The sequence below is a fragment of the Bos taurus genome, chromosome 25 (genome assembly GCF_002263795.3).
Source record: "Bos taurus isolate L1 Dominette 01449 registration number 42190680 breed Hereford chromosome 25, ARS-UCD2.0, whole genome shotgun sequence".
NCBI lineage: Eukaryota > Metazoa > Chordata > Mammalia > Artiodactyla > Bovidae > Bos > Bos taurus.
In genome coordinates, this window is record NC_037352.1 from 11,159,415 (window position 1) to 11,181,909 (window position 22,495).

At 48.0% G+C, this 22,495-nt stretch overlaps 1 protein-coding gene across 5 annotated transcripts in view; it reads left to right on the plus strand.

Annotated features, from left to right (window-relative positions):
* The window catches only part of SNX29 (sorting nexin 29), a 597,448-nt gene that overhangs the window by 477,239 nt on the left and 97,714 nt on the right, over nucleotides 1-22,495 (plus strand). For all 5 annotated transcript variants that reach the window (XM_024984883.2, XM_059881310.1, NM_001076862.1 and 2 more), the window contains 1 exon segment: nucleotides 891-1,031. In XM_024984883.2, coding sequence (XP_024840651.1) covers nucleotides 891-1,031 — 141 coding nt within the window.

A 22,495-nucleotide genomic window follows, 5' to 3' on the forward strand; every position in this document is an offset into this window, starting at 1 on the left:
GGACAAAAGCATGGAAATGCGTCTCTGAGATGAATTGGGCTGTCGGTCTCCGCTGATACTGGGAACTGACGTTCATCAGTACACAGCCTGCCAGAGGGTGCCATTCTCTCGTGTACCCATTTATGCACATGGTACACTGAGTCCCTCCTCCACGCCCAGCACTGGGCCTCCAGTGACCCAGGGGGCAGATGTGGCCCTGCGGTCACAGAGCTGGTTTTCCTGGAGTGGGGGGAGGTGTTGCCAGAGCCCCACCCCCTTTGTAATGAGAATTTTTTTCACTTTTAAATTTTAATTTTTACAATGTTGTATTGGTTTCTGCCGTACAGCAATGCAAATCAGCCATAATTATACATATATCCCCTCCATCTCGAGCCTCTCTCCGCTCCCCAATCCCATCCCTCTAGCTCATCACAGGGCACCAGCTGGGCTCCCTGTGCTTACAGCAACTTCTCATCAGTTGTCCATTTTACACAGGATAGTATATAGGTTCATCAACACCATTTTTCTAGATTCCACATATATGCATTAATATACAATATTTGTTTTTCTCTTTCTGACTTATTTCACGCTGTATAATAGGCTCTAGGTTCATCCACCTCACTAGAATTGACTCAAATTCATTTTTTAGGGTTGAGTAATATTCCACTGTATAAAGAAGATGTACATCTCCTTTATCTGAGATTCCTTAAAAAACTAGGAATAAGCCTACCATATACCCAGCAACCCCACTGCTGGGCATATAGTGTGAGAAAACCCCAGTTCTAAAAGACACACGACCCCCAGTGTTCATTGCTGCACTCTTTACAATAGCCAGGACATGGAGGCATCCAGCGTGGAATGAGAGTTTTAAGAGACTTGATATTTTCTTTCTCTTTTCGTTTTCTCCAAAGGTCTACATCCGGATAAAAGATGACGAGTGGAACGTCTACCGGCGGTACGCGGAGTTCAGGACTTTGCACCACAAGTTACAGAACAAATACCCTCAAGTGAGGGCCTTCAACTTCCCGCCCAAGAAGGCCATCGGGAACAAGGTAGGTGCCGCCGCTGCTGTGGGCCGGGCAGCTCTCCGCCTGGTGCCTCCGTCTCCTCCTTCCGCCGGCGATTTAAACATCTGGGCTCCTTTATATAACTCAAAAAGTTGGCTGATACGAGAAAAAAGATGGGAACGAAGTAAACCCACCATTCGTCCCCCTAAAGACAGTCGAGTTACGTCTTGTCTGCGTGTCCATCCTATGATTTCTTGGGAGCGGGGCTGCCACACCTGTTCTGCTAAAGGGCCAGAGAGTAAGTGTCCTGGCTTCGCAGCCCCTACCACCTGAGCCAAAACACCAGCTCTGCCACCGTGGCAGCAGCTGCAGACAGTGCGTGCGCGAGCATGCCTGTGTGCCAGGAAAGCTTTATTTATTAGAAGAGGTGGCAGCTGGATCTGGCCTGTGGGGCATAGTTTGCCAGCTCCTGTTTTGGACCAAAAAAAAAAAAAAAGTCTTCTGGTTTTCATCCATGGTTGTCATGATATTTATTTGGACTTAAGGGTATGGAGTTGTTTCCCAGGTAAGGCTTTCTCAGAAGAGCTTGTTTTATTACAGGATTGCTGCCTCATGGGGGTTGGTCATTGATAATGAACTAGTGTGTTTCCGTGTGTTCATCCTTGTGCCCTGGAGAAAGGAGGCACTAGCCCTCCTCTCTGGCCAGTTAGCATCCATGCTTTCATCCAGCCAGCATTACTGAGCTCCAGTCAGTGTCACACTGTAAGTGGCCCAAAAGATGACAGCCGAGCTTGGCATAGGGCCCCGCTGTGTTGTCTGCTTCAGCCGGTTGGCATCATTTTTGTCATCCATCACATTTGCAGCCATTCTCCATCTTGGCTGAGCTTTGGATCACTCGGGAAGCTTTCCAGACTCTGCGACCTGCCTACTCCCCGCCCCCTATCCTGGGCTGACTGGCCTGGAGTGAGGCCTGTGCATGGAGGGGTTTCAAGTGACTCCAGGATGCAGACAAGCCAGAGAGCCCCTGGCTTCCAGTCAAGTAGGAGACAGAGACACTTCATCAATTGCACCATATGAACTAGCTTGGCAGGGGCAGTTGAATCAGATGAGATAACATGGATTCTTCTCGGGACCTGGGAGAAGTTGGGCCTTGGATGGGAGTTGGTTTTCAGAGTGTGACCCCCGATCCACAGCATCAGCCTCACCTGGAGCTTGTGAGAAATGCAGGTTCTCAGGCTGCTTCCTGCACCTACTTGAAGACAGGTTCTGGGGCCGGGACCCCACAGGGAGGGCGGGGCTTAGCAAGCTCTCTGGGTGGTGCTGACCCATAGGAAGTGTGGGAACCCCAGCACTGTCACATGGATGAAGCCTGTGCAGGTCCCACTGGCCTTGAATTTCCTAGGATATCCTACGGTCTTCCTCATAGAAAAACCAGAGCAAGAGTTTCCATAACCCACTCCCCACACTCACCAATTTCATAGAGAAAACTTACTGACCATTGTGTTTATATGTTCAGAGGTGTCCGTGTTTAAACCAGATTAGAAATCTGATTATATCAGGGTCTGCTGCTGCTGCTGCTAAATCACGTCAGTCGTGTCCGACTCTGTGCGACCCCATAGACGGCAGCCCACCAGGCTCCCGTCCCTGGGATTCTCCAGGCAAGAACACTGGATTGGGTTGCCGTTGCCTTCTCCGACATCAGGGTCTGCTGGAACATAATTTAAAGAGTTATAAAGCAGGTTTGTCTCAGACCCAGAATAAATCTGTTGTTCCTTTTCTTCTGTTGAAGAAAAATAGAATTGAGCCCATAAAAAACAGAAGACTGAGAAATTCTATACTTGTTCACAGCAAGGAGTAAAATACTTCTTATGAAAATGGGGGAGGGGACTATATTACTGATTTAATCTCATGACTTGCAGGCTCATACAAATCTTGGGACCCATCCAGAATATCTTTAAGTGTCATAAAATGAAATTCTATGTAACCAACATATTATCACTGTAAGATGTTCTCATCTGCAGAGAGCATTACCCTGGCGCAGCCCTTGCACGACACCTGCAGGGAACATGGCCTGTCTGCGTCTCACTGAGGGAATTAGTATGAGGCTGGACCGGGGCATTTCTGTCTGCCACTGTGTTTTCATCTCCTGTGGCTGCTGTAAGGGGGCTTCCCCGGTGGCGCAGTGGTAAAGAACCCGCCTGCCAATGCAGGAGATGCAGGTTCGATCCCTGGGTCCGGAAGATTCCCTGGAGGAGGAAATGGCAACCCACTCCAGTGTTCTTGCCTGGGAAATGCCGTGGACAGAGGAGGCTGGTGGGCTGCAGTCCTTGAGGGCCACAAGAGTTGGGCATGACTGAGTGACTGAGCATGCATGCATGCACATGGCTGCTGTAACCGTTTCCCACACGTTTAGTGGTCTAAAACAATTGCAGTTAATTCTCTAAAGCCAGCCTCAATGGGCTACGATTCCGGCATGGGCGGGGCCCGTATTACTCCTGGAGAGGCCACTCCTTGCGGTTTGCAACTTCTAGAGGCCCCCACATCCCTTAGTTTGTGGCCCCCTTCTTTCTTCAAGGCCACAATCTCATCGCTCTGGTGTCTCTGCTTCTATTAACATAGATCTCCTTCTCTGACTCCTCTTCCTCTAATAAGGACTGCTGTGATCACAGTCCCCCTCCACCCCCCAAAATCTATGATCATCTCCTCTCTCAAGTTCTGCAAAGCCCCTTTTGCCGTGTAAGGTGAGATGCCCTTGGACTCTGGGATGAGGATGGGGAGGGACATCTTTGGGGCCCTACTTGCTGAATTCTTTCTCTGCAGCCCCAAGGGACCACCCCCTCCCCCCCGCCCCTGACCCTCACTTCATCTCTCCTCAAGCCTTATGGTTGCACAGAACTTATTTAAAATAAGACAGAGCCATCCAGAGCACCACCGGTCCTCAGTGTGCTGGTGTGCCAGGCTCAGGTTTAGTGAAGGAAACGCAGCCCTGAGGGGTTGGAGGAGCCTTCTGGAGTCACGTGACCATAGACAGAGCATGAGCAGTCCTGCCTCTCCTGTGCCAGGCACACCTGGCGAGAGAGAGTTTCCCCTCTGAGTGGGCCACCTGCATTTGTGCTCTGGTCTCCCATCCCTGTCAATCTGGGCCTGACCTTCACCAGCAGTGGGCTTTGCACCTGTGAAATCTGTCAATAGGGTACCCAGGGCAACCCTGTTTGCGAATAAATGAGCTTGGAATTAAAGGTACCCTCTGGATGGGCCTGACCCAGTGGTGACTGGCTTATACACACACACTGGCTGGTTCTTCACCAGATCATTGGTTCTGTTCCCCATGGTTAGGAGTGGATCTGACAGTCTCCAGTCTTGCTTGGGAATCTCACAGCTCAGGGCCTTGGCTGCTTGTCTGGTCTGTGTGGCCCTTTAGCTTTTAATTGGCTGGTTGGGTTCTGCATGCATGAGTGCTCAGTCGTGTCTGACTCTGCGACCCCATGGACTGAAGCCCGCCAGGCTCCTCTGTCCTTGGAATTCTCCAGCCAAGAATACCGGAGTGGGTTGCCATTTCCTTCTCCAGGAGACCTTCCTGATGCAGGGATCGAACCTGCGTCTCCTGCATCAGTGGGCAGATTTTTAACACTGAGCCCACCTGAGAAGCCCTGGTCAGGTTCTGACTCTAGTTTAACTCCCTCTAGTCTGTGCTGCCACCCGCCAACCCCCATCAGATCTGAGGATCTGTCTGATTTTCAAGGGCAGAATGAGTCAGGATTCAGGACCTCAATGCCCAAGGCCGGTGATGAACTCTTCTTATAAGACCAAGCTTTCACTGGCTACACCTGAGTCTAATAACTCAGGAAACCTGCTTTGATACCCTATGGGCAAAGTTTCTAGAGTGCTTGATTCTCAGTTGAGCCAGAAAAATGTACCCCACCAAAGTCTTTTCTTTGATTGGGTCACTTCACCAGTGGAAGGAACACTTGCCTGCCTGGACCATTGAGCCATGTATTAATATGGAACACTTGCCTTCCCGGACCATTAAGGTGTGTATTAATATGCAGACACACATCTCCAGGGGGGCTGAGTTACATGCACCTGGTTGCTCTAAGCCTTAGACCCGTTAAATGATTCACTGTAGAATCTACAGTCCTGGACAGTATTCAAGGACGTATTAAGCACACTGTAGCCTTTTAAAATTCATCAGATGAGCACCTTTCTAGCCTGAATTTCTGTTTCCCTAGAAGTAAAATGTCATCTTAACCCCAGTTTGAACTTTTAAAAAATCAATTAAATTTACACATTTTATAGCTTCTGGATGCAAGATTTGTCTTCACCAATGCATTTCTTTAACCACAATATGCTGTGTATGTGTTTAGTTATAAATGCGCAGGAAGCCCAGTGCACTCGATGGAGATATAGTCATGCCTTCATGTACCAATCCAACCCATCGCATTAAAATAGTTTTCTGAGTCAGTGAAATATGTATTCCTTCGTAGCCAAGTCAGGCCACAATAGTTGTGTGTTAAAGTTGCTAGTGTTGGTTTAGTTGCTAAGTCATGTCCAACTCTTGTGACTTCATGGACTGTGGCCCACCAGGCTCCTCTGTCCATGGGATTCTCCAGGCAAGAATACTGATGTGGGTTGCCATGCCCTCCTCTGGGGGATCTGCCCAACCCAGGGATCAAACCTGCGTCTCCTGCACTGAAGGCGGTTTCCTGCATTACCTTCAGATTCTTTTCCGCTGAGCACCAGGGAAGCCCATATTAAAGTTGTTCAGTCTGTAAGTTGTGTCCGACTCTGCAGTCCCATGGACTGCCACACGCCAGGCCTCCCTGTCTTTCACTATCTCTCAGAGTTTGCTCAAACTCATGTCCATTGAGTCAATGCTGCCATCCTACCATCTCATTGTCTGTTGATTAAAATACTGGAGTGGGTAGCCGTTCCCTTCTCCAGGGGATATTCCCAACCCAGGAATCAAACCCAGGTCTCCTGCATTGCTGGAGGATTCTTTACCAGCTGAGCCACCAGGGAAACCCAAGAATACTGGAGTGGGTAGCCTATCCCTTCTCCAGCGGATCTTCCCAACCCAGGAATCAACCTGGGGTTTCCTATATTGCAGGCAGATTCTTACCAGTTGAGTTACCAGGGAAGCCCCTAAAGTTACTTTTTAACTATTAAATATCACAGGCATGGGACTTCTATCACTCAGGATAAACTTGGGGTTTTTTTTTGTTGTTGTTGTTCAGTCACTCAGTCGTGTCTGACTCTCTGCAAGCCTATGGACTGCCGCATGCCAGGCCTCCCTGGTCCTCACCATCTCCCAGAGTTTGCTCAAGTTCAAGTCCATTGAATCAGTGATGCCATCCACCCATCTCAGCCTTTGTCAGCCTCCTCTTCTTCTGCCTTCAGTCTTCCCTGGCATCAGAATCTTTTCCAGTGAGTCAGCTCTTCACATCAGGTGGCCAAAGTATTGGAGCTTCAGCTTCAGCATCAGTCTTCCAACGAGTATTCAGGGTTGATTTCCTTTAGGGTTGACTGGTTTGATCTCCTTGCAGTCCAAGGGACTCTCAAGAGTCTTCTCCGGTACCACAATTCAAAAGCATCAATTCTTCAGCACTCAGCCTTCTTTATGATCTAACTCTCTACTATAAAAGACCTTGAGCACATAGACCTTTGTCAGCAAAGTGATGTCTTTTCTTTTTAATACAATGTCAAGGTTTGTCTTAGCTTTCCTGCCAAGAAGCCATCATCTTCTAATTTCATGGCTGCAGTCACCGTCTGCAGTGATCCTGGAGCCCAAGAACAGGAAATCTGCCACTGCTTCCACCTTTTCCCTTTCTATTTGCCTTGAAGTGATGGGACCAGATGCCATGATCTTAAGTGTTTTTAAGTCGGCTTTTTCACCCTCCTCTTTTACCCTCATCAAGAGGCTCTTTAGTTCCTCTTCACTTTCTGCCATTAGACTGATCTTATCTGCATATCTGAGGTTGTTGATATTTCTCCCAGCAGTCTTGATTCCAGCCTGTAGCTCATCCAGCCCAGAATTTCACATGATGTGCTCTGTATATAAATTAAATAAACAGGGTGACAATAAACAGCCTTCCTATACTCCTTCCCCAATTTTGAACCAGTCAATTCCATATAAGGTTCTGACTTTTGCTTCTTGACTGGGATACACGTTTCTCAGGAGATAGGTAAGACGATCTACTGTTCCAATCTCTTTAAGAGTTTTCCACAGTTTGTTATGATTCGACTGAAGTAACAAATAGCACTATGATCTTGGCAGCCCAGAACAACCCAGGCTCACACTCAGGGTCCATCACGTGTCATTGGTGAGGAGCTCTGCCACTCACAGCATCACCACCCAGGCTACCAGAGCCTCCTCTCAGCACGGTTATGGCAGCAGGACAAGGCACAGAAGCAGACCGGATGCTGGTTCTTACAGCTTCTGCCTGGAAGTGGGTACATGTCCATGCAGTTCTCTGGCCTTTGCACCCACTCTTCCCTCTGCCAGATGACTTTTCCCCGATCTCTGCCTGGACTATTCCTTCGACTCGTGAGGGCTCAGCTCAGCACCACTCCTTAGAGAGAAGTCTTCCCCAGCATCCTTGTGCATGCCGCCCCTCAGTCAGTCTCTAGCCCATCACTGTTTTCATTTTCGCCCAGCCTCTCCCGGCACATACTGTGAGTGGAGATGGTTTCTTTGTGTCTTTGGGTAGCATCCTTCTCTCTGCCCTGGAACGAAGCTCATGAAAACTGCTCTCTCCAGCTCCTAGAATAGAACCCAACACACCAGAGACGCTCGTGGCCTGAATGAATGACTACGTGGACAGAAGCGAAATGGAAGAGTTTCCCTTTTACTCTCTTTACTTCACTGGGTCTTGGCACAAATGTAGAAAAATCTGAATCCCAGAAAGGAGTAGAGTAACTTTCAGGTTATGTTTAGAGGTTGTTCCCATTCCGCTTTTGCCTGAATGTTTCTTGCAGGATGAGCAGAAGACTGGCAAGCCTTTACAGACAGGAAAGCTGGCTGCCTCATGACCAAAGGTCGTGGCTTGAGAGCTCCCTGTCCAAATGGATTTGACTGGTACGAGGACTTAGGTGGAAGACATGTTTTTTGATGATACTACTAAAAAATCTCCATTGTTGCTCAGTGAGCAAATGAGAATTAAGGGCCTGTCGTTCCTTCTTAGGATAATGGAGTCAGTCTCTGAAAGTTCATTTGGCACAAAGGCAAGGCGAATCGCTTTCCCCCAAGCCGCAGATAATTCAACTTGTTGGAGAAATTATGCATTAAAATTCTCATTAAAAACACACACACCAGTGTGCTGTGGAGGAACCGACGGGCACTCGCTGAGCCGTGGAAAACACCTTGCAACTCCCTAGAGGCGTAGGTTTCAATGCAGCCGCCAGGGCCAATGGCAGGACCCCAGCAGAGGTTGGAGACAGCAGGAGGAACGAGCAGGCATCTGGAGGAACACAGAGGTGAATTCTTCCACTTGGCAAACACGTCTCAAGGTCAGGACTGTCATGCTAGGTGTGCGGAGTTGAAGATGATTCAAAGTGTAGTCTCTGCCTTCACAAAGTTCACAGTCTTGTGGGGAGAAAAGCTCGTGAATCCTGCAGACTGGAGTGGGGTCCCCGTGAGCTCAGAGAAGAATGAGGAGGGGGAATCAGGGCTGCTTTCTGTTGGAGGGACAATGCTCACAGGGCCGGCAGGCATCCTGGTGATGAGCCTCACACAAGGGAGCAAGTGGGAGCACAGGCAGTTTGGGGGGGGGTCCCCCCGTCCGTGTGCCATTTCCTCTGTACGTCTGTCTGTGTTAGCCTCCGATGACTGCCTTCTAACAAATACAGACCAGGCAGTTGAAAGCACCACGCATGTGTTGTCTTATAGTTCAGGAGGTCAGGAGTCTGAGCCAGGTCTCACTGGGCTGAAGTCAAGGTGTGGGCACAGCTGATTCCTCCTGGTGGCTCCAGGGAAGAATGGCTTCCTGGCCTTTTGCAGCTTCTAGAGGCTTCCTGCATTCCTTTGCCCGTGACCCCTGTCTCCATCTTTAGTGCTGCATCTCCCTGACCACTCTGCCATAGTCCCATTTTCTGCTGACCACACCAGGGGAAGGTTCTCTGCTTTTGAGATCAGTTGTGGTCCAACCAGGTAACCCAGGAGCATTTCTCCATCTCATGGTCCCTCATCACCTTTGCGAAGTCCCTGTTGCTATGTGAGGTAGTGTAGCCAGGTCCTGGAGATCAGGGTGAGAGCATCTCAGGGAAGATGATCAAATCAGTCTTAAGGGAAATCAACCCTGAATACTCGTTGGAAGGACTGATGCTGAAGCTGAAACTCCAGTATTTTGGTCATCCGATGTGAACAGCTGACTCATCGGAAAAGTCCCTGATGATGGGAAGGATTGAGGGCAGAAGGAGAAGAGGGCGTCAGAGGATGAGGTGGCTGGATGGCATCACTGATGCAATGGACATGAACTTGGGCCAACTTCGGAGGTGCTGAGAGACAGAGAGGCCTGCCATAGGGGTGCAAAGAGTTGGACATGACTGAGTGACTGAACAACATCTCAAAGGAAACGTTCTTCTGCCTGCCTCACACCTCCTTCCTTGCCTGGAGCAGAAAACCATCACCGAGACCTCACTCTACAAATGAAACAAGAGACACAGGGAGGGGAAGTGACTTGCCCAAGGTCATCTCGCTCAGTGGTGTCAGGGCTGCTGTGTCAGCCCAGGCAGACAGTCTGCAGGGCCCTACACCTTCACCCTCTCACTACAGATCTGCTCTCCAGAGGATGCTGGAGAGCGGGCGAATGTAGATTATTTAGTCATTGCTCAGTTGGTGGACATTGACATTGATTTCTTAAGTCAGTTTCTTTATTTTTTAATTGTTTTTAAAAATTAAAGTCGTGCAGTCATGCAGTCATCCACGAGTCATGCAGGTTCTTATTAATAGTTCCTCCACCAGGGATTGAACCCAGGTCCCCTGCAGTGGAAGCAGAGTCTTAAGCACTGGAAGACTGCCGGGAAAGTCCCTTAAGTCAGGTTCTTAACCTTGCTGGTATAGAAATCAGGGAGCAGGTGAAGCCAGAACCCTTGATTGCCTCTCCCTTCTGCTGAACCATCTAGGTTCACCCACCACCCACCCTCACTTAGGGGCCATTTTTAGAGCTAGGAGCTGTGCCTTTATAGTCAACCCACAGGCTTATAAACCTTCCTGATAAGCCTAAGTGTGTGCAGCATCATCCATCCACCTATTTGTGCGTGTATTCCTTCTGTAGGTCTTTGCCAGCCCTGAGAGTAAAACAAAAGGAAAAAGGTTCTCACTCTCTCACTAGCTCTGTGTGCTCAGGCAAGTTTCCTGACCTCTCTGTGTCTCAGGTTCCCCTTCTGTGTACCAGGGGTGGTGCCAGCATTTCCTTCCTAGTGTTGTTATGAGGATCTGAGGTGGTCATATGTCTGTGGTGCTCACAACTGTGCCTGCACATGGTAAGCGCTGTGTGCCAGCTGGTTAAGGGGGGTGTGTGGCTCGGTAGTGAGATGGAGCAAGTGGACACATAGGCACGCACATCTTTCCCGTAGAGGATTCTGAGACTCTGAGCCCGAGCAGTGGACAAGCCTGACAGGTGGTCTGTCCGGAGTCCCCCACTTTTGTGTGCATATTAATGCAAGCCATCCTGTGCCGGGCTTGTGTACTGGAGGCTCTACAGTCATTTTCTCATGCTGCAGTTCTTGCCAGGCCCTGTAGAAGGATGTCTTACAGATGAGGAAACTGGCTCGGCTGCCGTAAGCCTCCCACCCAAGGTCCCGTGGCTCCCATCAGGGATCAAGTCCGGCTTGTGCTGATGGCCCTGTGCCTCCTGGTCGAGAAGCCCACGTGACCTCCCCGCTCCACCCCCGCCCCGCCCAGACCCGGAAGCCAGCACCACAGGGAGTCACGTGGTACCGCAGGTTTCCCTGCAGAAAAGCAATGTCTCGGGGGATTCTCCCAGGAGCACCCTCATGTGGGGAAAAGATCCAGAAGGCAATGCAGATACGGCCACCCAGTCGGAACTGAGACACAGGGAATGCAGACGCTGTCCCCAGAAGCTCACGGTCTTCCAAAGAGAAAAGATGCTTCAGCTGAATGAAGCCATAAACGCAAGCTTGTTTCTCTTTTGACACCCTGCCAACTACTGTGTAAATAGTCCTGGTACTTAATGTATTAAACAAGAAGGAGAAAGAAATTGGGCTCATTATACACCACACATTTGTGTTTCCCTTTAATACAGTGAAGAGCCTCTTAAGATATTTTCCAGAGAGCAGTTGCCAAAGTCATCTGGCCAGAAAAATTGTCTCGAGAGAGAAGCAGTGCTGAGCCTCGGATCTAGACTATATACGCCTATGTATGGAGATGTGGATTCTTGGGGGGACTGCTCTATAACATCTAATTAAAATCCAGTTTAAAAAATCAAGATCATTTTATAAACGAATAATCCAGAGACTCAGCTAGAGGTGTAGTTACTGCTTTGTTCCCATCCCTCGCATTTCCTGTATGAAGAGTTTGATTCCAAGAGGATCATCCTGGTGGTCTCAGGTCACAGACCTTGCAGGTGCCACCTCCTCCAGGAAGTCTTCCCTGGACTCAGAGTGTCAGCTATCTTTCCCCTGACTTCCTTTTTCATGCCCCCTCTGGGCTGCCTGATGCACAGTCCTCTCTCTGCCCCCGTTATCCCGTGGAATTAGAGAGCAGGACCCAGCCTGCTGCATGTGTCTTCTCAGCATCTCACTCAGTGCCTGGCACATAGTAGGTGCTGAGTTCAATGTCGTTTTCTTTTTAAACGTTTATGTATTTTTGTCTGTGCTGGGTCTTCATTGCTTCGTGCAGGCTCTCTCTGTTTGTGGCAAGTGGAAGCTGCTCTCCAGGTGCGGTGCGTGGGCATCTCACTGCCACGGCTTCTCATTGCTGTGGCTCCCTCAGTAGTTGCTGCCCGTGGGCTCAGTAGTGGTGGCGCACGGGCTTAGTTGCCCTCTTGCCCCACGGCAGGTGGAATCTTTCCAGACCAGGGATCAAACCCATGTCACTTGCATTGGCAGGCAGATTCTTAAGCACTGGACCACCAGGGAAGTCCAAATGCATTTGATGAACAAATGAACTCAAGCTCCATCGATACCAGTGTGTGACACTTGTGTTCTGTGGCTTCAGTTCCCTTTCTCCTCTCTTCCCTGCATCACTGAACACTTACAGCTCTTTTATTTATTTTCTGGGAGCATATATCAAAGAGCTGTAAGTGTTGCAGCAGATCCCGCATGCCACAACACTCAAAGCTCTTTGGTAATTGCTCTCAGAAAGATGCTCAGGCCCTACCTGCCCTCTGGATGTAGACCCAACAGTGAGAATATTTGCAGGAGGGTCTGCAGAGATGTTGCTTCAGCCCTGCCTTGTGACTCACCAGGGCCCTGGCCCCCCAGTTCACCAGCCAGCTTCCCCCTCACTCCACTCTGGTTGAGGCCTCTGCTGCCGCAGTGTGGAACCCACTGGTTTGGAAATGGCCGTGAATTACAGAACACTGGACTTGCTCCTGGGCATTAAGGGTTGCCCCACATATTTCCGGGGCTGTTAAATAACTTGTATGTCACTATTTAATCTCCGTTCTAGCTCTGAAGGCCTTTCTGAACATACTTAATCCACATTATGTCTGCTTTCCCCTCCTCACATTTGTGGACAACTGCTTAAAATCGCAACCCAGAAGAGTACCTCTCAGTTTCATTTACGTCTCCAATAAGTAAGAATAATTGCTCCCTTCCCCTTAAGTGCTCCCATTGGCATTCCAGAGCTGTGTGTTGCAACCTCGGTTCATGTCAGCAACTAGGGAAACATCTGTAGTTTCTCAAGTTGCCACCATCTTAGTTCTGTCCCCATTGCCAGGTGTCTGGAGTCAGAATTCCTCATGTACGGAGGGAGCCAGCTGCTTCCCCTTGGCTTTCTCTGCAACGTGTGTATTTTTTTTTCCCCAATATTTATTTATTTGACTGCGCTGAGTCCTAGTTGCAGCATGCAGGCCTAGTTCCCTGACCAGGAATTGAACCCTGCCTTGAGAGCATGGTGTCTTAGCCACTGAACCACCAAGGAAGTCCACTTAGGCATTTTTAGAAGCTTTGCAATTTGGCAATTTGGCTTCTAAATTGCCAGAGGCTAAGGGTGTGGGCTTTGATGTGTCATTAGCCGCAATCAGACCCTGTGTCTGATTCCTTGGTATCTCAGATGGCAAAGCGCGTGCCTGTGATATGGGAGATCCAGGTTTGATCCCTGCATTGGGAAGATCCCCTGGATGAGGAATGGCAACCCACTGCAGTATTCTTGCCTAGAAAATCCCATGAATGACGGAGCTTGGCAGGCTACAGTCCATGGGATTGCAAAGAAGCAGACACAACTGAGCGACTTCACTTTCCTTTCTTTGCCTTTCTGGCATACACTGGCCACATGACCTCAGGCAAGCCTGTGACTCGGTTGTCTCAGCGGTCACGTGGGATGAGGGCTTCTGTGATGATCCAATGAGGCGCTGCTACTTAGCTGTTAACCCAGTACCTCAAACGCTAGCTTGAAATAATAGGTCTACAAGAAGCCTCCCTAATTTGGTTGCCATTCTTCTGTAACCTCTGATGAGTCAAACACAGGCATGCTGGGTTCTTTCCTCCCTTCTGTCGTCTTCTTCTCCCTCTTCATTTCTCTTGTTGCTCTGGTGGTGGTTTTTTGTTTTGTTTTTTAAACTGAGGTATAGCATACCTCCAATCTTAAGTGTACTGCTTAATGGGTTTTAACAAAATGAACACACCTATGTAACAGCACAGAGACCAAAACGTAGACGGTTAGCAGAACTCCCAGCCTCCACTTGTCACTCTCCACACAGGGGTGGCCACTCTCCTGATTTCTAATACCATCGATTCATTTTGCCCAGTTTAGAATTTGACATCAGTGGGATGATAGTCTGTCCTCCTTTGGATCTGGCTTCTTTCTCTCAGTATCACATCTGTATGATTCATTCATGTTCTTGCAAGGAACAATCATTTTTTTCATTGCTGTGTAGTATTCCATTGCATGAAAAGTTGCATTGTATAAATTCCATCGGGAAGATTCCATTGTATGAATATATCAAAATGATTTTTTGTTGTTATTTGACTGTTGCTATGGCTCAGTTATATGTAGTGCTTAATTAGCGACCTTGTACAGAGATGTCTTCTAGTGGAGATCAGCCCTGATTTCTGTGGGTCTATACTTAGGAATGGAATTGCCCAGTCAGAGGATGCAGATGCTCCACTTAAGTAGATACAGGCAGAGAGCGTCCCAGAGTGGTTATCCAATGGTGTATTATTATACAATGATGAATTCTTAAAGGAAGGGGAAAAAATGTAAGAATATTAGAGATTCCAAGAGAACATTTTTATGCAAAGGTGGGCACAATTAAGGACAGAAATGGTGTGGACCTAACAGAAGCAGAAGGTATTAAGAATAGGTGGCAAGAATACACAGAAGAGCTATACACAAAAGATCTTCACGGCCTAAATAATCACGATGGTGTGATCACTCACCTAGAGCCAGACATCCTGGAATGTGAAGTCAAGTAGGCTTTAGGAAGCATCACTTTGAACAAAACTAGTGGAGATGATGGAATTCCAGCTGAGCTGTTTCAAATCCTAAAAGATGGTGCTGTGAAAGTGCTACGTTCGGTATGCCAGCATATTTGGAAAACTCGGCAGTGGCCACAGGACTGGAAAAGATGGTCAGTTTTCATTCCAGTCCCAAAGAAGGGCAATGCCAAAGAATGTTCAAAATACTGCACAGTTGCACTCATCTCACATGCTAGCAGGGGCTTCCCTGGTGACTCAGATGGTAAAGTGCCTGCCTGCAATGCGGGAGACCTGGGTTTGATCCCTGGGTTGGGAAAATCCCCTGGAGAAAGAAATGACACCCACTCCAGTACTCTTGCCTGGAAAATTCCATGGACAGAGGAGCCTTATAGGCTACAGTCCATGGGATTGCAAAGAGTCGAACACGACTGAGCAACTTCACTTCACTTCACTTCATACGCTAGCAAAGTAATGCTCAAAATTCTGTAAGCCAGGCTTCAACAGTATATGAACCAAGAACTTCCAGATGTTCAAGCTGGATTTAGATAAATCAGAGGAACCAGAGATCAAATTACCAGCATCTGTTAGATTATAATCCAGAAAGCAAGAGAATTCCAGCAGAACATCTATTTCTGCTTTATTGACTACGCTAAAGCCTTTGACTGTGTGGATCACAACAAACTATGGAACATTCTTAAAGAGATGGAGATACCAGACCACCTTACCTGCCTCCTGAGAAGCCTGTATGCAGGTCAAGAAGCAACAGTTAGCACCAGACATGGAACAACAGACTGGTTCCAAATTGGGAAAGGAGTACGATAAGGCTGTATATTGTCACCCTGCTTATTTAACTTATATGCAGAGTACATCATGCAAAATGCTGGGCTGGAGGAAGCACAAGCTGGAATCAAGATTGCCAGGAGAAATATCAATAACCTCAGATATGCAGATGATACCACTCTTATGGCAAAAAGTAAAGAGGAACTGAAGAGCCTCTTGATGAAAGTGAAAGAAGAGAGTGACAAAGCTGGCTTAAAACTCAACAAGCAAAAAACTAAGGTCATGGCATCTGATCCCATCACTCCATGGCAAATAGACAGGGAAGCAATGGAAAGAGTGAGAAACTTTATTTTCTTGGGCTCCAAATCACTATAGATGGTGACTGCAGACATGAAATTAAAAGATGCTTACTCATTGGAAGAAAAGCTATGACAATCCTAGAAAGCATATTAAAAAGCAGAGACATTACTTTGCCAACAAAGGTCTGTCTAGTCAAAGCTATGGTTCTTCCAGTAGTTAGGTATGAATGTGAGAGTTGGACCATAAAGAAAACTAAGCACCAAAGAATTTATGCTTTTGAACTGTAGTGTTGTAGAAGACTCTTGAGAGTCCCTTGGACTGCAAGGAGATCCAACCAGTCAATCCTAAAGGAAATCAGTCCTGAATATTCATTGGAAGGACTGATGCTGCAGGTGAAACTCCAATACTTTGGCCACCTGATATGAAGAGCTGGCTCATTGGAAAAGACCCTGATGCTGGGAAAGATTGAAGGCAGGAGGAGAAGGGGAAGACAGGATGAGATGATTGGATGGCATTGCCAACTTGATGGACATGAGTTTGAGCAAGCACCAACTGGGAGTTGGTGATGGACAGGAAAGCCTGGTGTGCTGCAGTCCATGGGGTCGAGAAGAGCCAGACATGACTGAGCTACTGAATTGTCTAACTGAACTGACAGTAATGAGCACTCATATTCCTGCTACCTGGAATTCACAGCTGTTCCTTTTTTGGTGTACTTGCTGTTAAGCTTTTAAAACTTATTACAGAATATTTTATACATGCCCCAGAAGATAGTGAGCATGCATGTATCATTATCCAGATTTAATAAATGTTAATGTTTAGAAATTAAGCATTTCAGATATAGCTGAGTCCCCTGTATGGTTGTGCCCAAAGGGACCCCACCTGTGGATCTGTGCATCCTTCCTGTTTGTGGTTTTACACTTTGATTATCATACATACGCTTAGGAGAGGGTTTGCCTTTTGTGACATTGCATAAATGATAGCATTCTTTTATCTTTTCACATGTTGTGTTTTTCACCAGTATTACCTTGTTGAGATCTATACGTTTGGATTCACGAATACGTTTTAATTCACGAATACGTTTTAATTCACGAACTGCTGTACTTGTACTCTGTTGCACAAATTCTCCCTTTGACGGGCATTTACTAGGTTGTTTACGAGTTTCCTTATTCATACATTGTTACCGTGAATGTCCTTCCGCATCTCCTGGCACACACGTTTTAGGCCCATCAGGGACATCATCTGAGTGAGGTGCCAGCTCACAGGTCATGTTTGTCTTCAACCTCCCTAGCTGTTGCCAAATCGTGCTCCCCGGTGGTGGGACCAAGTGTTCCCTCCCAACCAGGAAGATGAGAGCTCCCCGTTGTTCTCAACAATAGTTGGCACCGTTAGACTTACAATTTGTATTTTGCCAACACAATGAGAACAAAATGGTACCTCATCGTGGTTTTCACATATTTGCCTGATTACTGATAAGGCTGATGAGTCATTCCTGATTTTTGACCCTTTGTATCTCCTCTTCTCTCTCTTTCTGGTCTGTGTCCTTTGGTCATTTTCCCACCGGGATTCTTGCATCTTTCTTATTGGTTTCTGTAATCGTCTAATGTTTTCTGGATGCCAGCCTTTGTGTGTGTTCTTTTAAAAAGACATAACTCTTTTCTTCATCTCCAGTAAACCCCTCTTGCTCCCCTCCCACCACCTCTTCTTTCTTCTGTGCTTCCACGCGCTCAGCGCCCGTTTCCTCCACAGCCTCCAGAATGCTTTAGTGCACACGCCTTTCCATGTCTGCTTTCCTCACTGGTCCCGTTTTCCAGAAGAGCACTGACTTCTCATCAGACTCTACATGCCAAGACACTGGCATGAGGTTCGCCATCACTGGGGGCTGGTCAGTGGTTACTGGCACAAAGGAACTTGAGGCCCCGGGTTGCATTTTGTAATGTGCACTCGGGGTTCACCCCTCGATGGCTCCTCTGCTCAAGATGCAGTTCAGAAAGCCTTCTGTGTCCAAGAAGTGTTGAACACAACTTCCTCTGCTTCTTTGGAGAGCCAGTCTTCTCTACCACTAAGCTTAACTGCCTCCTTGGAACTTTCTCATCATTACTTTCTCAACTCTTCTGCCTTCCCAGGGAAAGCAAGGTACTTTTTGTAATGAGTGTAGAAGCTTTTTTTGCATCAAGTGCCTGATCCTCATAAGCCCGTGAGAAGGGAACTATTTTGTATCATAAAGGAGGCTTTGATGCTGGCTTTTAGCTCTCCCTCCTGACCTGGGCAGCACTGTTCCTAGCAGCAGGAGATAAACAAGCCCTTTTTCACATCAGCACTGCCATCTTACTAAGAATAGCAGCTGTTCATTGAGCGCTAACTCCATCCCAGCCTGGTGCCAAGGGCTTGCCTGCACTCTGTCGCCTAATCCTCTCGGTGTTCAGGTGGCTGAGGACCCATTATCCCTGCCCCACCTCAGGCCACTGTCCGTGTCTCCCTCTTAGGTCTTGAACCCTCAAGCTCTTCTATGCCTTAGGGCCTTTGAATATACAGTTCCTTCTAGAACACTCCATCCCTCACCCTTCCTGTGACTCATCTTTCTCATCTGTCAGGTCTCAGCTTAAATTCTACCTCCTCAGGAAACCCTTTCCCAGCCCCCCAGAATAAGTGCTCTCTCTCCATTAGGGGCTTTTACAGCCCAATGTTTTTTTTTCTTTTTCCTTTGTAGCATTCATCCATTTCATAACTGTGGGGCTTCCCCCATGGCTCAGTGGTAAAGAATCCACCTTGCAGTTCAGGAGACTTAGGAGGCAGGTTCGATCCCTGGGTTGGAAAGATCCTCTGGAGGAGGAAATGGCAACCCACTCCAGTATTCTTGCCTGGAGAATACCATGGACAGAGGAGCCTGGCGGGCTACAGTCCTTGGGGTTGCAAAGAGTCAGACAGAACTGAGCACATACGCACGCAGCGTTCATACATTTGATAACTATAGTGATTTGTTTAAACATGGTTTATGTGCGGAGGAGTGTGTCTGTGTATGTCAGGGATGGGGAAGCCATTCAAGGACTTCAAGCAGAGGAATTACAGTGGTCTCATTTTTATTGTGGGCTCATCACTGCTGTGCAGAGGATGGCTTGATGGGGTGAGCAGAGAGACACATGCCAGGTCATGGGCAGAACATCTCCTGGTGCCAGTGAGGTCTGGTTTGTCCAGAGGACTGAGAGGGTCATGAGCAGACCTGGAGATGTGGGGTCCAACCTGCAGAGACGGAGCCTTGTAGGAGAGATGAGCACACGTAGGTGATGGTATCCTGTAGTGTCAGGGTCCCATCCCGTGCCCTGGACAGAGCCCCAGCACGGAAGTTGTCAACTGATGGCCCCCTGGGCACAGTCCACCTGAGACACAGTTTGTATTTGATGGTGGTGATGAGGTTCACAGTGACAACCATAATAGTAAACCCGTGTCTGCAGATCAGAGCACACAGGCTGCCCAGCTGTAAGAGGCCGGTCTTTATCTTGGATTTTCTGGTGGCAGCGGTTGGCAGGAGCTGAGGCTGGTCCTTCGATGGGGCGGGCGCTGCCCAGGCTGCTGTGCTTCTCTCACTGCCTGTCCCCGAAGGCTTTTGAACTTATCCTCTCTGGGAGTTCAGGGCAGACTTTTTGGAGGGGATAGCTTTTCAAGTAAGCTTTGAAGAATTAAGTAGAGAAAAGAGGGAAGGGCGTTCAGTCAGGGGAAAGCCTCCACACGGGTCCAGAAGCCTGAAAAATTAACAGGTTCAGGCATGTGTTGGATCCGTTTTGTCCCAGTGCCCCAGCCCCTCAGCTGGACAGTGTGGAGGTCCAGGGACGGCTCCAGCCTTGGATGAAGTCCCAGTGAGCAAGAAGCACAGTTATGTTAGAACCCTGGGCCATGTGCTTTCTCAGCAGCTTGGATCTGCTCCTTCCTGTTATCTCCAGAATGTCTGACTTTGAAGATCTGAAAAACTAGCACTCAGGGGAGTAGAGCAGACTGAAGACAGTCAAGATCCTGAGAAGTCTATGAGTTCTTGTCAGAAAGGCCCTTAAAGCAAAACAGATCGATGGAAAGCTTCAATAATTTCCAGATAAACTGTCCTTCACCCTTTCATTTCACAATCTCTGTTATATATCTATGGTACATCAAGTCTTAACACTTCTGAGGTGAATGAGATGGGTTTCTTGCCCTCAGGGAGTTTACAGGTTAGAAGGGCAATTGGGAGATAACCCCCACCCCCAGGAAGTACTATGGAGGAGGTTCAGTCAGGGTTTCTGCAGAGGGGAGGATATATCATCTAAGATGCTTTTCACTGCAAGTGACAAAAACCCAAATTAAGCTATTTTTAATTTAAAAAGAGGATTTGTTGGCTTGTGTAGCACAGAAGTCAAGAGCTGACTTCAGGAATGGCTAGATTCAGGAATTCAGTGACATCATCAGAGGCCAATATTTTGGCCAATCATCTTCTCTTTTGCTCACTCACTCTCTTGCTTCTTATCTGTCTACTTATCTGTTTCTCTCTCCACCTGCTTTTTTTCTGAGTTGGCTGCATTTGCAGTCAGCCTCCCCTCTTGTGGCAAAGATCACACAGCTCCAGGCTTTCTCTGTATCCCCTTGGCAGCTCAGGCAGAAAGAGCCAATCTCCTTTCAGTGTTCTGGTCTTGGCACTGACACTCATTGGCCCAGTTTGAGTCCTGTGCCTATTCCAGGGTCAATAGTAATGACTGTGATTGGCCAGGTTGTGTGCTCAGTCTGGAGTCAAAGGGTGGAATTAATCCCATCCCAGCCCTGTGATCTGAGAGTGGGAAAAGGTTGATTTTTCCCCAGGGGAAGATTATAGCACTGTCACCAGGAAAGAAGGGTTTGGGGAGTGTGTAGGCGAAACAGCAGGGGGACCAGCCTGGGGCAGAAGGAACAGAGAGAGATCAGACAAGCTTCAGAACAGAGGTGAGCCCTGAAGGATGAGCAGGGTCCAGCTGTTGAGTGAGATGGGGAATTCCAGGCAAAGGAGATGGCACTTTGGAAGCCAGAGTTCCTGGAGCAGCTCCACCCCTCCGGCTTCTTGGGAAGCCGTGTGGAGGATGAACAGCAGGAGAGACTGGCCCAGAGAAATGCCCAGAGGTGTACAGACTTCTCCAGAGGAGCATCATGCATTCACTCACTCATTCAGTCAACAAATCTTTCTTGAGCACTTACTATGTGCCAGCCACTGAGGCTAAATAGGTAAGGGTCCTGCTTGCACAGAGCTTACAATTTGGGAAGAGGAGGATGTGAGGAGGGAGGGCAGATGACATCTGCTGAAACAAACATATAGATAGTTTCTGATCTCTGAATAACACGCTAGGTCAACAGATTTAATGATAGAACTGTCCTTGAAAACTGTCCTGGGAAAGGTTACCCAGGTCAGAGGAGGTATTAAGTTATGAACTGAGCAGTATGGAATTTCTTCAGCCTGCAAAGTAAAAAAACAATTTTTTTTTTTTTTTTGCACAGTGCTGCCTACCAAAGTAAAATTACCCAGCTCCCTTTGAAAGACTAGAGTAAAAATAGAGAGGTAGTAGGTTTTCAGCTAGCAGTGGACTATCATTTGGACTTGACCTTCTGCTGCTTGATGTTTGAAGCGGCTCCGTGTCTGGGTAATGGATCTGTAATTCGTTTTGGACAGGTGCATACATCTTTGGGGAAAGCTAGAAAAATGAGCCAGCCGGGCCACCCTGGCATCCTGCTTAATCCTCATTTCCGGCTTTTATCCTCTCCCCTTGCCCCCACTCCTCCTCTTACAGTGGGGAATCCCCGCAGAAAGTGCAGACTGGAGTTTCACACAGGCGTTCTTCAAATCAGAGCATCAAATAAGGGACGGTTTTGCTATCTGGGGACTTCCCCTCAGTGCTCAGACAGATCTGGAGAGCTGTAAATCATGTCCCTCGGCATTGCTTTGGGGGCTGTCGCAGACACCTCGAGTGCATTGATTTTTGTAAATAACGGGGCATTACTGTTTTCCCTCTTCCTTAGATTAGGCATCACTGCTGTGCTCCAGCTGGCTGATGGTGTGCCAGTGATACTGGTAATGGGACAGGACAAAAGATGGCTGCGTTGTTTCAGATTCTCAAACAGGGTGGGAAGTTACTGCCTCCCATGCATGTGTGCTCAGTCGTGTCTGACTCTTTGCAACTCCATGGACTGTAGTCCTCCAGATTCCTCTGTTCATGGGATTTTCCAAGAAAGAACTCTGGAGTGAGTTGCCGTTTCTTCCTCCAGGGGATCTCCCCAACCTAGGGGTTGGACCCAAGTCTCTTTTGTCTCCTGCATTGGCAGGTGTTTTGTTTACCACTGCACCCCCAGGAAGCCTCATTACCTCCCAGGGGTCTACGTTTAGTCCACATTGCCTGACGCTGGTCAGCACCATGGAGAGTTCCACCACTGTTGTCAGTTACCTGATGGTTTCCCACTCTGGATGTATATCTGAGTCATTAGGTTTAAACACATTCAGATACTCAGACCACACCTCAGACCTACTGAATTAGAATCTGTAAGGGTGAAGCCCGAAAATCTATTTTTTAAATGCTTGGAAAGTGTTGACACAGCTGGTCTGCAGATCAGAGATGGGAGCCACTGGCCAAAGGCCGAGGAAGAGGAAACAGGTTGCTCGAGGTCACATGATGAGGTGTTCAGAGAGCCAGGACTGGAACATCTGGTGAGTCCACTTCTCCTTATGGTCTCAGCAGGCTCCCTTACTCTCAACCTTGTGCTTCTGGGCCATGGTCTCCAGCCAAAATCCAGTTTAAGATTAATGATATCAAATAGGACCTCAAAGGATGATTTCAGATTGTGTCCTATCC